This window comes from Danio aesculapii, chromosome 7, assembly GCF_903798145.1.
Source record: "Danio aesculapii chromosome 7, fDanAes4.1, whole genome shotgun sequence".
In the NCBI taxonomy this organism is placed as follows: domain Eukaryota; kingdom Metazoa; phylum Chordata; class Actinopteri; order Cypriniformes; family Danionidae; genus Danio; species Danio aesculapii.
The window spans coordinates 24244753-24257347 of NC_079441.1; the positions used below are offsets into that span (position 1 = coordinate 24244753).

At 34.4% G+C, this 12595-nt stretch overlaps 1 protein-coding gene across 2 annotated transcripts in view; it reads left to right on the forward strand.

Moving 5' to 3' along the window:
• The first annotated feature begins 270 nt into the window (after window positions 1-270).
• Window positions 271-12595, forward strand: part of mtm1 (myotubularin 1) — a 32771-nt gene continuing 20446 nt past the window's right edge. For both annotated transcript variants that reach the window (XM_056461360.1, XM_056461361.1), the window contains exons 1-4: window positions 271-337; window positions 5681-5754; window positions 8310-8382; window positions 12393-12487. In XM_056461360.1, the coding sequence (XP_056317335.1) occupies window positions 5692-5754; window positions 8310-8382; window positions 12393-12487 (231 nt within the window). In that variant the 5' untranslated portion in view covers window positions 271-337; window positions 5681-5691. The remainder of the gene's footprint in view (window positions 338-5680; window positions 5755-8309; window positions 8383-12392; window positions 12488-12595) is intronic.

The window sequence follows — 12595 nt, forward strand, 5'->3', positions numbered from 1 at the left end:
AACTTTACAGAGACAAACGATGTAACTTACCTTCGAATTATTTTTGTGTAACTGAAAGTATCAGTATTACAAAATATTTTTAATATAGTTTCTTCAGTATTTATTTTCTTATGACCAAATCGTCAATTTTGGACAGTTTCACTGCTGTTTTGACGGCATGTAACCTCTTCTTTTACCGTCCTCATTAAAAATACAACTCCCTAAATTCCTTGCAGTCCACGATTTGACAAGTAGCCAATGGGCGCCGTGACCGCTGTCACGTGACTCAGGCTGAGCGCTTCCTGCGGCGGTGCAAAACAGACTGGCGATCTGAGGAACGGAGAATTGCAGTTTCTGGGTAAGTTAAACACGTTTGCAAGCTCAAGTTTGCTCGGCTCGCACGTTATGACTTTTCGACGAGGGCCTGGCTTCCATTTACGCCTGCTTAGAGAAAACTCCAGGCTAAATGCGGCACTTGAGAGCTGTCGTAAAGGTAGGCCCGAGCATTTCCTGGTCATAGTCCTATGCTGGAATACATTCACACTGTTAGAGCTCACACGAAATCGCTGGAAGTTGTAAAAGTACACTGTTTAGCTTGTTTCGATGCGGATGTGCTTATCTGTCATTGTTTGACACTATGAATTGAAGTGGATATGCATACATATGGACCAAATGAATGCTCATCATTATTTTCCATCACATCACCACACAAGTTAGTGAAAGTGTGTAGCTTCTTTTATCGTAAGTGATCCGGGTATTTAAAGCCTCAGTGTGAAAGATTTAAGTTTAAAGTTGGTTTTATATTCCCATTGTCTCTTTAATTATATAATTTCAGAGAACTATTCTTTGCTAACTGTAAATGGGGAAATCATATTAGCAGGCAATGACAAGCCAAACTACCACATTGTTCAAAGTCAATTAAACAGTGCTATGGTTGTTTTAAAGTCATACTTGCATGCGTTTACAGACAGAATATTCAAAGTAGCATGGTAAACAAAATAAGGACCGTGTCACAAGTTGTCACTCCTCAAAAATGAACCAATGTGTACCAAATTAGGAAAGCTAAGTTGTACCAACTTATAAAACCAAATTTGCCTCAGTGTTTTAAGTGAGACTGCCCTGGATTGGTGATTTTAATTATTCTCTCATGTAAAAAGTCATTTTCTTTACAAGCTAATCAATGTTTAAGTTCTAAGGAGTCATTGGTTTTGTGCTGTGTACTGTATAATGAAGAACGGGTAGAGTTGTAACATCGGAAATGAAGGCTGTAAATGAGCCTTGTCTTTTCAGAGCCACAGTCCTGTCTTTAATATAAATAACTCTAACTCTCTCTCTCTCTTACATACAAATAAACTGGTGCTGTAATTATTTGCATGGCTATCTCTAACCACTAACCACATGTTTTTATATGGTCTCAGGTGTCCATTTGCACCTCAGAGCTTCATATTTTCAAAACCAATGACTTGGAGATCTTAATTTGTTGTGGAGTTCATTACAGACATGTAAATTTAGCCCTGACCTCATCTGTCAGGTCCGGATGTGTTTTTGTGCTGCCATATTTTTGTTTAATAGCTTCTTGTTTTGTTTTTTTATTTGAAAGTGTATGTTATTCAATGTACATTAATATTATAACTGCATTCAGGATATGGTCAGTTACAATAATCATTGTGCAAACGATCATTATATTAAAGTTAGGGCTGCACAATATATTGTTTCAGCATCGATATCGCAATGTGATCATTCGCAATAGTCACATCACGAGCATACGCAATGTTGAATCTGGATTCTAATTCATCATTTGCGATTGTGATTGTATAATGACCTTAAAAGCACTCAGTCATAATAAATTGTACCATTTGTGACCTTAACTACGATTAATTTGATTGAATTATTTTTATTTTCATCATTCAGTTACTGTACTTGAATACTGTTAGACTCGGAAAATGCAATAAAACACTTTTTCAATAGTATATTTTTCTTGATTGTATTTATAGATTGTTATGCATAAAAATACTCAACACATGTAAATGCCCAACAAAAATGTGTCGGGGGACCCTAAATATTATTATAATTAACATAGATTATAATTAACTAAAAATCACAGTTCAGTTCAGATGATTTGTGGAGTCATTGTGAATTTTATTATTGCCACCATACTCTGTTAGTGTGAAAGATTTTTACTCGGATGTATTTTTAAGGCCTGCTACTGTAAGATTTAAAGCAAATTTAAACCATTTGTGAACAAGAAATGAAAAAGTTTACTACTTTAAGAAAGATTAATGAATTATTTATCAATTGAAGACTATACAGTGTTATTTTAGATTTGTTAATTCAATTTATTTGCCTCAATATAGTTAGATTCCACCGAAAACCATAAAGCATGGTTTATTTCATTATTTCTTAGTTCTTGTTTTCATCTGTGCTTTAATTTAATCTATTTTTTAAATAATTTTTTTAATATTCTTGAATATTTTATGCAGATGCACTCCCCTCCCAATCAATGTAAAATTATGAATTCTTCTCAAACAGTTACTTAAGTCTTATTGTGCTATTCATATTGCAGAAATACAAAATATTGCAATGTCAGCTTTTTCCAATATCGTACAACCGTAATTAATGTAATGCTCAAAAATCTAAATCAGGTAAGTTCCCCTAAGCTTTTCTCTCTCACAACACATCGCTTCACAGGATGTGTATTACATTTCACAGCTCTAGAGAGAATTAATAGCTCGTATTGCGGATGTCATTGCACAGTGTGTTTAATATTTTTTCTCGCTTCAGCTCAACTATGCATCTGTGGTGGTTTATGCTATACATCTTTTTATATATAGATGATGGAAACAGCAACTGTACTTCTTGAGAACAACAGCGTTCATTTAGACAGCATTACAATCAAACCATCTTCTTCTTTCTTCTACACTTTCTTTGCTGCCTGTCCTATCATTTCTATGAAAAGTCAAACATATTGTTTCACAAACACATTCTTTGATCATGAACTTAGTTTTTATGCCCTGCAGGCTTAAACATTAGTTGTATTGCAAATATGTGATTGTAAATTCTTATCTAAATGCTGAGGTTATTCGTTGGCTTCCGCTATTGCAAGAATGAAATCAGTTCTTTTAGTCATCAAGGATGCATTAAGTTTAATAAAAGTAGCAGTAAAGAAATCGATAAAGTAACAAAATATTTTTTTCATTTAATTTTTAATAAAGAATCCCTTAAAAATAATAAAACCCCAACTTTATTTTAAAGGGCAACTATGGTGAAAAATCTACTTTTCAAGCTGTTTGGACAGACATATATGTAGGTATAGTGTGTATACCGTCTTATTAGGGTGATATAAACACACAGAGTCCTTTTTTTTTTCAATTTAACAACATAAAACGGTGGACCAATTGGAGCGGTTTTGAAACCGACCGTGATGTAGGAGTGCGGTCCCCCCGCCCACCAAATAGATTGACAGCTGCATATTAATATGTCTCTGTAGTAATGCGTATAATCATAACAACAAGACAGGATGTGTGCAAAGCTACCGGCAACAAAAGATCTGTTCAGTTCGCTTGGATCATCAAACATCATCAAATGTGGTCAAGAAGAGTGAGTTTTACAAGTTTAAAATGTTTTAAAACAGTGCATGTGTGTAATGAATTACAGCGATTTACTTCAGCTTTACTTTATCAGCACAGCCACGTGTCAGAACAATTATAAAGGAAGATGCTTCAATCTCGATTTGTGGACGTTAAATCAGGTTTATTTTGTACATTAAAATAACAGATATCCATCCAGCAGTGAGGATTTACCTGTATCCTGTCACATATGCGTGCAAAAAGAGTGCAAAGCTAAACACGCATGCTGTCTGTGTGTTTGTTCACGCTGTGTGTGTGTGTGTGTGAACTTTGTAACAACATTGTGTGTGACTCATCGTTGCAACTCCACAACAAATGCATCAAATAATCATTGGTAAAGTTCTTACTGTAGTATTTCTCACAAACGTAACGTGAGATCTTCCGTCGTGTCTGTTGTCTGAGGCAGCCAAGGGCGGAGATTGAGGCACGCTGACAGGCACGTGGGAACTGTGGGGAGGTCTAGCATTAAAGGCACAGTTCACAGTTCACAAAAACAGCAGCAAGCTGTTTAGAGCTATAAAATACAAACTACTAAAAGCTATAATAAATAATCTGATGGGTGTTCTGAGCTGAAACTGTACAGACACATTCAGTGTAGATGTTTAAATTCAGAGAACTGTTTGTGATTTTTAAATGTTTTTATTATAATTGCTTTGTTTTGTCTAGTTATTTATGCATGTATCGTTGTATGTATCTTTTACTTCTGTACTTTTTATATATTGTTTGTATTAAAGCATTTTGAGTAGGCATGGGCCGGTATATGATTCTGATGGTATGATAACCTTTGATAAAAATATCACGGTTTCACTGTATTGTGATTACTGCTCTAAAATGTATTCTTTTTGAATGTGTGGGTAAAAAACAAAACCTTTTTTCCCCTTTGAACACAATATATTTTATTTTGAGAAACTTTTATAATATTTTGGAACAGTAAACGTGTCAGGCTAAATAATTTAAATCAATTTTTGACTTCTGCTCTCTTCGTTAGTTTCAAAAACAGATTTCTTTACGATTTAAAACAGTATCTTCGGATATCTTCTCTGCTGGAGATACTGTTGTCCTAAAAAAAAAACACGCACAAAAAAATCGTATACATACTTTGGGAACGGTATAACAGAAAAATTTGGTGGTTGTAAAACCTTGACTTTTCCAAACTGCGGTATACCTTGAAAACGGTTATCGTCCCATGCCTAATTTTGAGATGCTTCTTTGAAAGGTGTTATATAAATTATTTATTTATTTTAAAATACACAGTTGTCAACATTTGAAGTGAATCAAAACATTTCATCAAAGTTGTCCTAAAACTATTGATCAACATGAGGCCTGCACCATCAATCGTTTTTAAACTAAAATTCCGTTTTGAAGGCGTGCGATTTTCAAATCGCAAAAGCTGCGATTATTTCGATGTGCTGTCGAACAACAAGCTAACATAATTTTTGAAAGTTCTAACAGTTCGTCAGATCTTGAACAATGTGAAAAATGCAACAAAATCTAAATGTGAAGGTTTTAAAAGTTTTATATATTGTTATATAAAGGATTTATACATAGTTTAATTTAAAATACTGTAGATATTTTTTTATTTTTACAACTGACAACTTGTTTAAGAGTTTTTTTTATAGTAGCATTGTGTAGCTACTAGCCTACTTTGTGATTATGCTTGGTTTTTCTTTGGTGCTGTTAAAACTACCAAATCAAACCTGTAGTTCATTTATGGAATAGTAGTAAATTACATTTTAAATGGCAAATTGCAATTTTTATCAGATAAATTTTAATTAGATTTTAATTTTTAAATTTTTTTTATTATTATTATTATTTTTATTTTTTTTTCTCCTCCAAACTGCGCAGCCCTAATCAACACCCATTCTTGCCTTAGGGCTATTTTGAAATTTTGACTACTGTAGTTATGTAAAATAGAGTTGTATATTAATTTCTGTCACCTAAACTTTATGGTAAATGCTGTGAAAAAATAGTCAACAAATGTCCATGAATCTACAAATTAACCAGCAGAGAGAAAAAAAAATCTTATTGTTGAGCAAAGAGAAAAATGACATGCTTGTTTCTTGTGTTTTTGGCAGTAAACGCAGTGATGGCCTCGGCTCCTATAGCACCTTATAACTCCAGTCCTCTTGGGAACAGCTCCAGCCAAAACGTGAGTGAAACCTGCATGCAGAGGCCTCCTTTAACCGCGCTGTCCTCATCTCATGTCCTTCCACTCTAACTCAACTGTCATTTCTCCCTATTAGCTTTACAAACTACATTATCCTGTAAGTGTGCGATGCTGTTGTAGTAGGGTTAGACTTTCGTTTTCTGCATGAATAAATAATGCACTTCACTGGTATCAATAGAGGTGCCCTTTGCTCATCTTTCCTATAGTATTAAGCAGCTATATAGATGATATAGGAGAGACGATTATTGATAGCGTTCATATGCTGCTTTATTTATGGCTCTCGTTTAACTGTAAACTGCATTGGAGAGGCTACCTATAAGTGGTGCAATTTTAGGAAAATAATTTGACACTCCAAAACCTTTTAAGGTAAATAAAAACGTATTGTTTATTATAGGATGGGTATTTTGCATTTGATATTTTGATTTTTGCATTTAATGATGTTTACAAAAGTGGTTTTATTACAGCATATGAATAGGAAAATAACAGATGCAAGTGCAGTGTCTGATGTATGAAATGAAATATCAGTGAAACAATGTCATTGAAACAAAGTCATTCAGCTTAACAGATACATTTATGAAAAAAAAATTGGGGCATTATTATGTTATTGGGACATAAAACTGGTATTATATTTTAAATGGTAAAATATGAATGTGATTATATAAGAGATTGTACGTTATACAAAGACTCAGTGATTATACAAACTGTCATCCTATTTTAAATGATAATTTTTTTTTTATGTTTTCCACATTAATTGTCTAATTAACTATTTCCAAAATGTGAAATCAGTCCTGCATAAATATTCAGTATATTAATATACTGATTAATAATACTTATTATTTATTATTAGTGCTGGGCAAAGATTAATCGCGATTAATTACATCCGAAATAAAAGTTTGTTATGACATAATAAATGTGTGTATTTTATATATTTATACATAAAGCATACATTAAAAACAAAACAAAACTTTTTTGTCACATATATATTTATATTACATAATTTATATCATATATATATATGTATTTTATATCTAAACATAAATAAATATTTTACCAAATATATGCATGTGTGTGTGTATATATATATATATATATATATATATATATATATATATATATATATATATATATATATATATATATATATATATATATATATCCATCCTATTCCTATAACTTATAAATGGAATATAAAAGGAAATTATTAAAGTGGTTAAAACAAGAAAATTTGTTTCCTTAAAAGGAAAAAAAATATATATATATATATTTATTTTAATTCAAAAAAGGCTTCGTAAACGTGTACAAATGCAGTGTCTGGCTTGGCACATGTAACCTCTCTGGGCAGAGGGGATTACAGGCAGACAGAGAGTTGGCACATCACTGGGGCTTGAGCCAGGAGTCTGCTGTTCCATACATATGTTAGTGGAGCTGTAACACCTGGCAGGTGATAAGCAGAAGAACCTGACTCCCCATTTTCCCAGGGTCCCCAAGGAGAACCAAAGAGATTTTGCCATCCATCTGTCTACGTGATTGCCACTGTTTGTCTGGCTTATTTCTTTCTTACCTTTCTTTCTTTCTTTCTTTCTTTCTTTCTTTCTTGATTTCTTTCTTTCTTACTACCCTTTATTCATTTTCTTTTTTCGTTCCTTAATTTTTCTTCCTTTCATTCTTTCTTCTTTAATTTTCTTTATTATTTTCTTTCTTTCTTTCTTTCATTCTTTCTTTTTTCATTTTCTTTATTATTTTCGTTCTTTCGTTCTTTCTTTCTTTCTTTCTTTCTTTCTTTCTTTCTTTCTTTCTTTCTTTCTTTCTTTCTTTCTTTCGTTCTTTCTTTCTTTCTTTTTCTTTTTTTCTTAATTGTACACTAATGCCACAAATATAGTTCCTGTACCTTTAAGGTCTTTAACAGTGTCTCCTTTAATCCCCTCACTCCTGGTCCGTTTTTATTTCTCCCCATTCTCGTCTGTCCTCTGCTGTTTACTCCACTCCCTCTTATTTCTGTCTGCCAGGTGAGTTTCCCCAGCTAGGATCACCAAGTACTGGTCCATTTGTCATCTCAAGAGCATTACCCAGAAGCCCTTGCTTCAATCTAGCCACAGGGTTGCGACGTGCAAAACACTGAGCAGCAGCAAAAGGACGACAGAATAAATGGCTACACGCAGAGAATAGCACTTTTAGCTTGCATTCCAGTTCACTAACCTTCAACTGGCAGCAGGAAAATAGCCGAGGGAAAGACAATCTGTATCCCTGATCACACACACACTCACAGGGCATCAGACTGGTGCTCAAAGACAGAGGGTGAAAAAGGACAGTCTCCTCTTACTCTCGATTTTCTCTCTCTTCACTACTTCCTCTTCCTTTTCCTCTCGTCACTCTCTGATAATTTTTTTTACTCTCAGCAGTTCTATTTTTCATTTTTACATGCCACTCAGATCTGTAGTGTATTAAAGAAGCAGTTGTGATCATCCTGACATGCAAGCGTTTGTGTATGTGAGAGGGATGCAGCCGTGTCAACCCAATGTTCCTGCGTGTGTTGACAGGCGTCCAGAGAGAGCCTGAAGATGGAGCCGCTGGCAGATGTTACGCTGCTGCCGGGAGAAGAGAGAGTGATCGGTGAGTAACAGCATGTGTGTGTGTGTGTGTGTGCTTTCAGGGCTCTTACTGAATAAGAATGGATCTATTGAATAAGAACGAATCTGATATCTCTATAAGCCTTTTGGTCAACTTTGCATATTTTCAAAAGGGCTTTGAAATGTTCAGATAACTTGCTAGTCCTAGTATTTGTTTAGTTTTTTTAAAAGATTTATATATTCGATTTTTGTGGCAGTTAACAATCCAATGTAAAAGAGAAAATAACAGGACAAATAGAAAAATTAAAATAACGGTCAAAAATGTATTAAAAAATAAATCTAAACCACACTATAACCCTCATATTGTGCAACCCACAGCAAATGATGTGCATAAACGATAAATGATGTGCATTTATTTTACAAATTTAGCGTATAAACAGGTCAGTATCGAAAGTTGAGGCTGGCAGCATGGTGTATTAAAGAGCCCCTATTTTGCATTATAAAAGGTCATGTTTTGGGGTCTCCAACCCCAGGTTAATATGCATGCAAGGTCAAAAAAACGCTTTTATTGTCTTATAATATGCATTTATTTTGACCTAATTATCCCAACAACTCCAATATGATTCGTTCAGCGATTCATTTGTTCCTAAACCCCTCCTTAGCTTGAAACTAAACTGTGCTGATTGGCCCAATGACCCAGCCGGTTGTGATTGGTCAACTGAGTTCAGCGTGAGATAAAGAGAAACGCCCACCATGGCTATGAAATAGCAGAGAGTATGTGAGAGCCCATTGCAGGAATGCAATAAAGCAATGCAGTTAAATACCACCCTGTTACTCTACTCTTAATGCTAACCCCAAATAATACAATGACACCTATTCGCCATTAATCCACACAGTGGCAAATCGTGAACTATTTTGAAAATTGACCGCGCCGCGTGTGTAAGGACAGCTGATGGTGGCCATAGCAAAGACAAATGGCAGAGGATTGCGAGTTCAGAAGCTAATTTAAATCTGTAAAGGAAGGAGCACACCACACATTTTCAATGTGGTTTTGGACGCAATATGTGAACAGCCCCTTACAGATTTAACCTGAGAGATAAAGTACAAGCACTGATCTATAAAAGATGTGATTAAAAGCCACATGGAGAGATTACAAGTTACAACACACTATTAAACGCATATTTTGCAAACTACAAAAATGAGGCAACAATTTTAATTACACTTACATGTTATGATTCAGAGGAAGAAGAAACTGGTCCTCATAAACTTTAAGTTACTGACAAAGTCCCTGTCAAAGTCTGACAAAGTCCCATACGTAATAGTCTTTTCTTCTCCTTCCTTTAATAACAAACGACTGGCGAATCCTGCATTGCAGCGTAGGTTATTGTATCAAAAATCTGAAAAATGACAGGAACAAACATAGCACTAGGTTGGCTATACTGTGGTGGTGTTGTTGTGAAAATGAACTTTAACCCTTTACTGCCCGTAGCCGAATCTCCATCTGTCAGTGATCGTCACCTTCATGTCATGATCAGTTCTGTGATCCCCCATGCTCCGCTAGAAGGGAAAGGCGCGTTCACATTTTTACCAGAACCGGCACTTGATATTTGGTGATGTACCATATCGACATTGATGCATTTAAGCAAAAGATCCGAACCCACTTCGATTCATTCATTTGACTCTGAGTCGACTACTTCATTAAAGAATCAATTGTTTTAAACACGGTTCACTTTCAGATTTAAATCTTAGCTGGATGTTTCCATTCATGGAAGCTCATTTTCAAAAACCCATAATAGGGGCTCTTTAAGGACAATAAATAAGAAAAAATAAAACAGAGAGAAAAGGGAAAATATTAAACTGTATAGGCTGGGCGGTGGCATGTTCTTCAAACTTATGGTTTTATGTAAAGAAAGAGTTGTATGTTTGGGCTATATCAGCACTAGTACTCATCTGAAAGGTACAGACTAAAAGTGCAAGAAGTGCAACCATTCATTCTACAGTAACTGCTTTAAGTTTCAGAGATTTAAAGGGCGCCTAGGTTACCCCTTTTTCCAGATTTAATATGTCTTTTGTGTCTCCAGAATGTGTCTATAAAGATTCAGCTCAAAACACAGATTATTTATTATACCTTTCAGAAGTTTGTATTTTATAGCTCTGAGCATCAGAGAGCGGTTTTTGTGAACTGTGCCTTTAATGCTAGTCCTCCCCGCCCACCGTTCCCACATGCCTGTCAGCGTGCCTCAATCTCTGCCCTTGGCTACATCAGACTACTTACAGAAATTGAAGGAAGCAGATCTCACTTTACGTTTGTGAGAAGTACTACAGTAAAAACTTTACCAATGATTATTTGATGTATATGTTGTGGAGTTGCAACAATGAGTCACACATAATGTCGTTACAAAGTTCACGCACACACACACACACACACACACACACACACACACACTGTTGTTGCACAGCAAAAGGATACACGTTAATATCCACTGCTGTATGGATAACAGTTATGTTAATGTACAAAATAATCCTGATTTAGCATACACAACCTGGCATTGAAGCATCTTCTTTTATGATTGTACTGACACGCGACTGTGGTTATAAAGTAAAGCTGAAGTAAATTGCTGTAATTCATTACAAACATGCACTGTTTTAAACGTGTTAAACTTGTAAAACTCACTCTTGATCACAGATGATGATGATCACAGAGAGCTGAACAGATCTTTTATTCCCAGTTGCTATGCACACGTCTTGTCTTGTTGGAAACCGCACTCCTACGTCAAGTTGCGGTTGGCCTTAAATTGGGAGGGTTTTGGATGCTATTTTAACGTCAGGAAATAAAAAAAATAGACTTATTGTCTTAATATCACCCCGATAGGACTGTGGACACACTATACCGACTCTCAGTTCTGTCCGAACAGCTTAAAAAAGATGATTTTCATAATAGGTGCCCTTTAACCCGCTCCAAGAATGGCAACCAAATGTTAGAAAATTCGATTACTGAACCTTGAAGACTATTTCATTTTTTCTAATTTAACAAAAAATAAGGTGTCTTTAATTCATTGAGGATAAGATATACCACCTAGCTAATATAGACAGAAAAGCTATTAATTCAGAAACTCACAGTCAGGGGCGCCAGACAGGCCAATTAAAGGATCAATTTTAATAGATGTAATTGCTGAAAATTTAATTGTGTATTTAAGATGCCTGGTGAAGTAGTACTTGGTTATGTATTAATAACAAAATATGTCAAATTTGCAAATATTGGAACATTATTGCTTTTAAAAATTGCATTTCAGCTAAAAGTCTAATGTATATGTAAGTTTTGATGTGAGAATTTTGTTGGCGTATATTTGTGTTAGAGCTTATTTTGGGTTTTAAAATCTGTATTCAGCCCAAAAAAAAACAAAACTTTCAAAAGAATAAAAGTGAACCAGGCGAGATAAGAGGTGGAACTTTATAAATATATATATATATATATATATATATATATATATATATATATATATATATATATATATATATATATATATATATATATATATATATATATATATATATATATATATATATATTAACCCAATTCAAACCTATTGTTTTGTGTTAATGTGTTTTGTTATAATGGTGTAAATTTATTTTATCTTAAATCTTAATTCTTCTTGTTGTACTGTAAAATACATTGTTGTACATTGTACAAAAGCATGCACAGGTCAAAACTCTCTGGAGCTGTTAACTAAGTACATGTTTTGCTAGAGGATGATGGATTCATAAAAAATAAGTAGAAAAGAAAAGCACTGACTCGTCTGCATTTACAGCTCCCATGAGGGAGTTAACACTTTAGTTTATATAGCATTGTCTTTACCACTGGTATGATGAAGTCTACATCCTATGTGCGTGTGCAGCACTTTTGACATAACCTGTTTGTCAAAAGTACTATTCATTTCTTGGGTATTTCACTTTAATGCACTTTTAATGGTTTCACACAAACATTTTAGGACAGATTTTATGGGACTAGCTGGGAACATTAATTGTTTGTCCCATTCTGTTTTTACTCCTCAGATAAAGATATCATCTACATCTGCCCATATAATGCTGCAGTCAAAGGAAAGGTGTTCATCACCAACTACAGACTCTACTTCAAAAACACTGACTCAGTAAGAGAAACTTTCATTTCCTAAAAATGCAATGCAGTAGTTCTAGGTGTTCAGACGCTGTTATTCTGAGGCTTTGCAGACGTGCTCCTCTTTTAAACCCAGTATGTC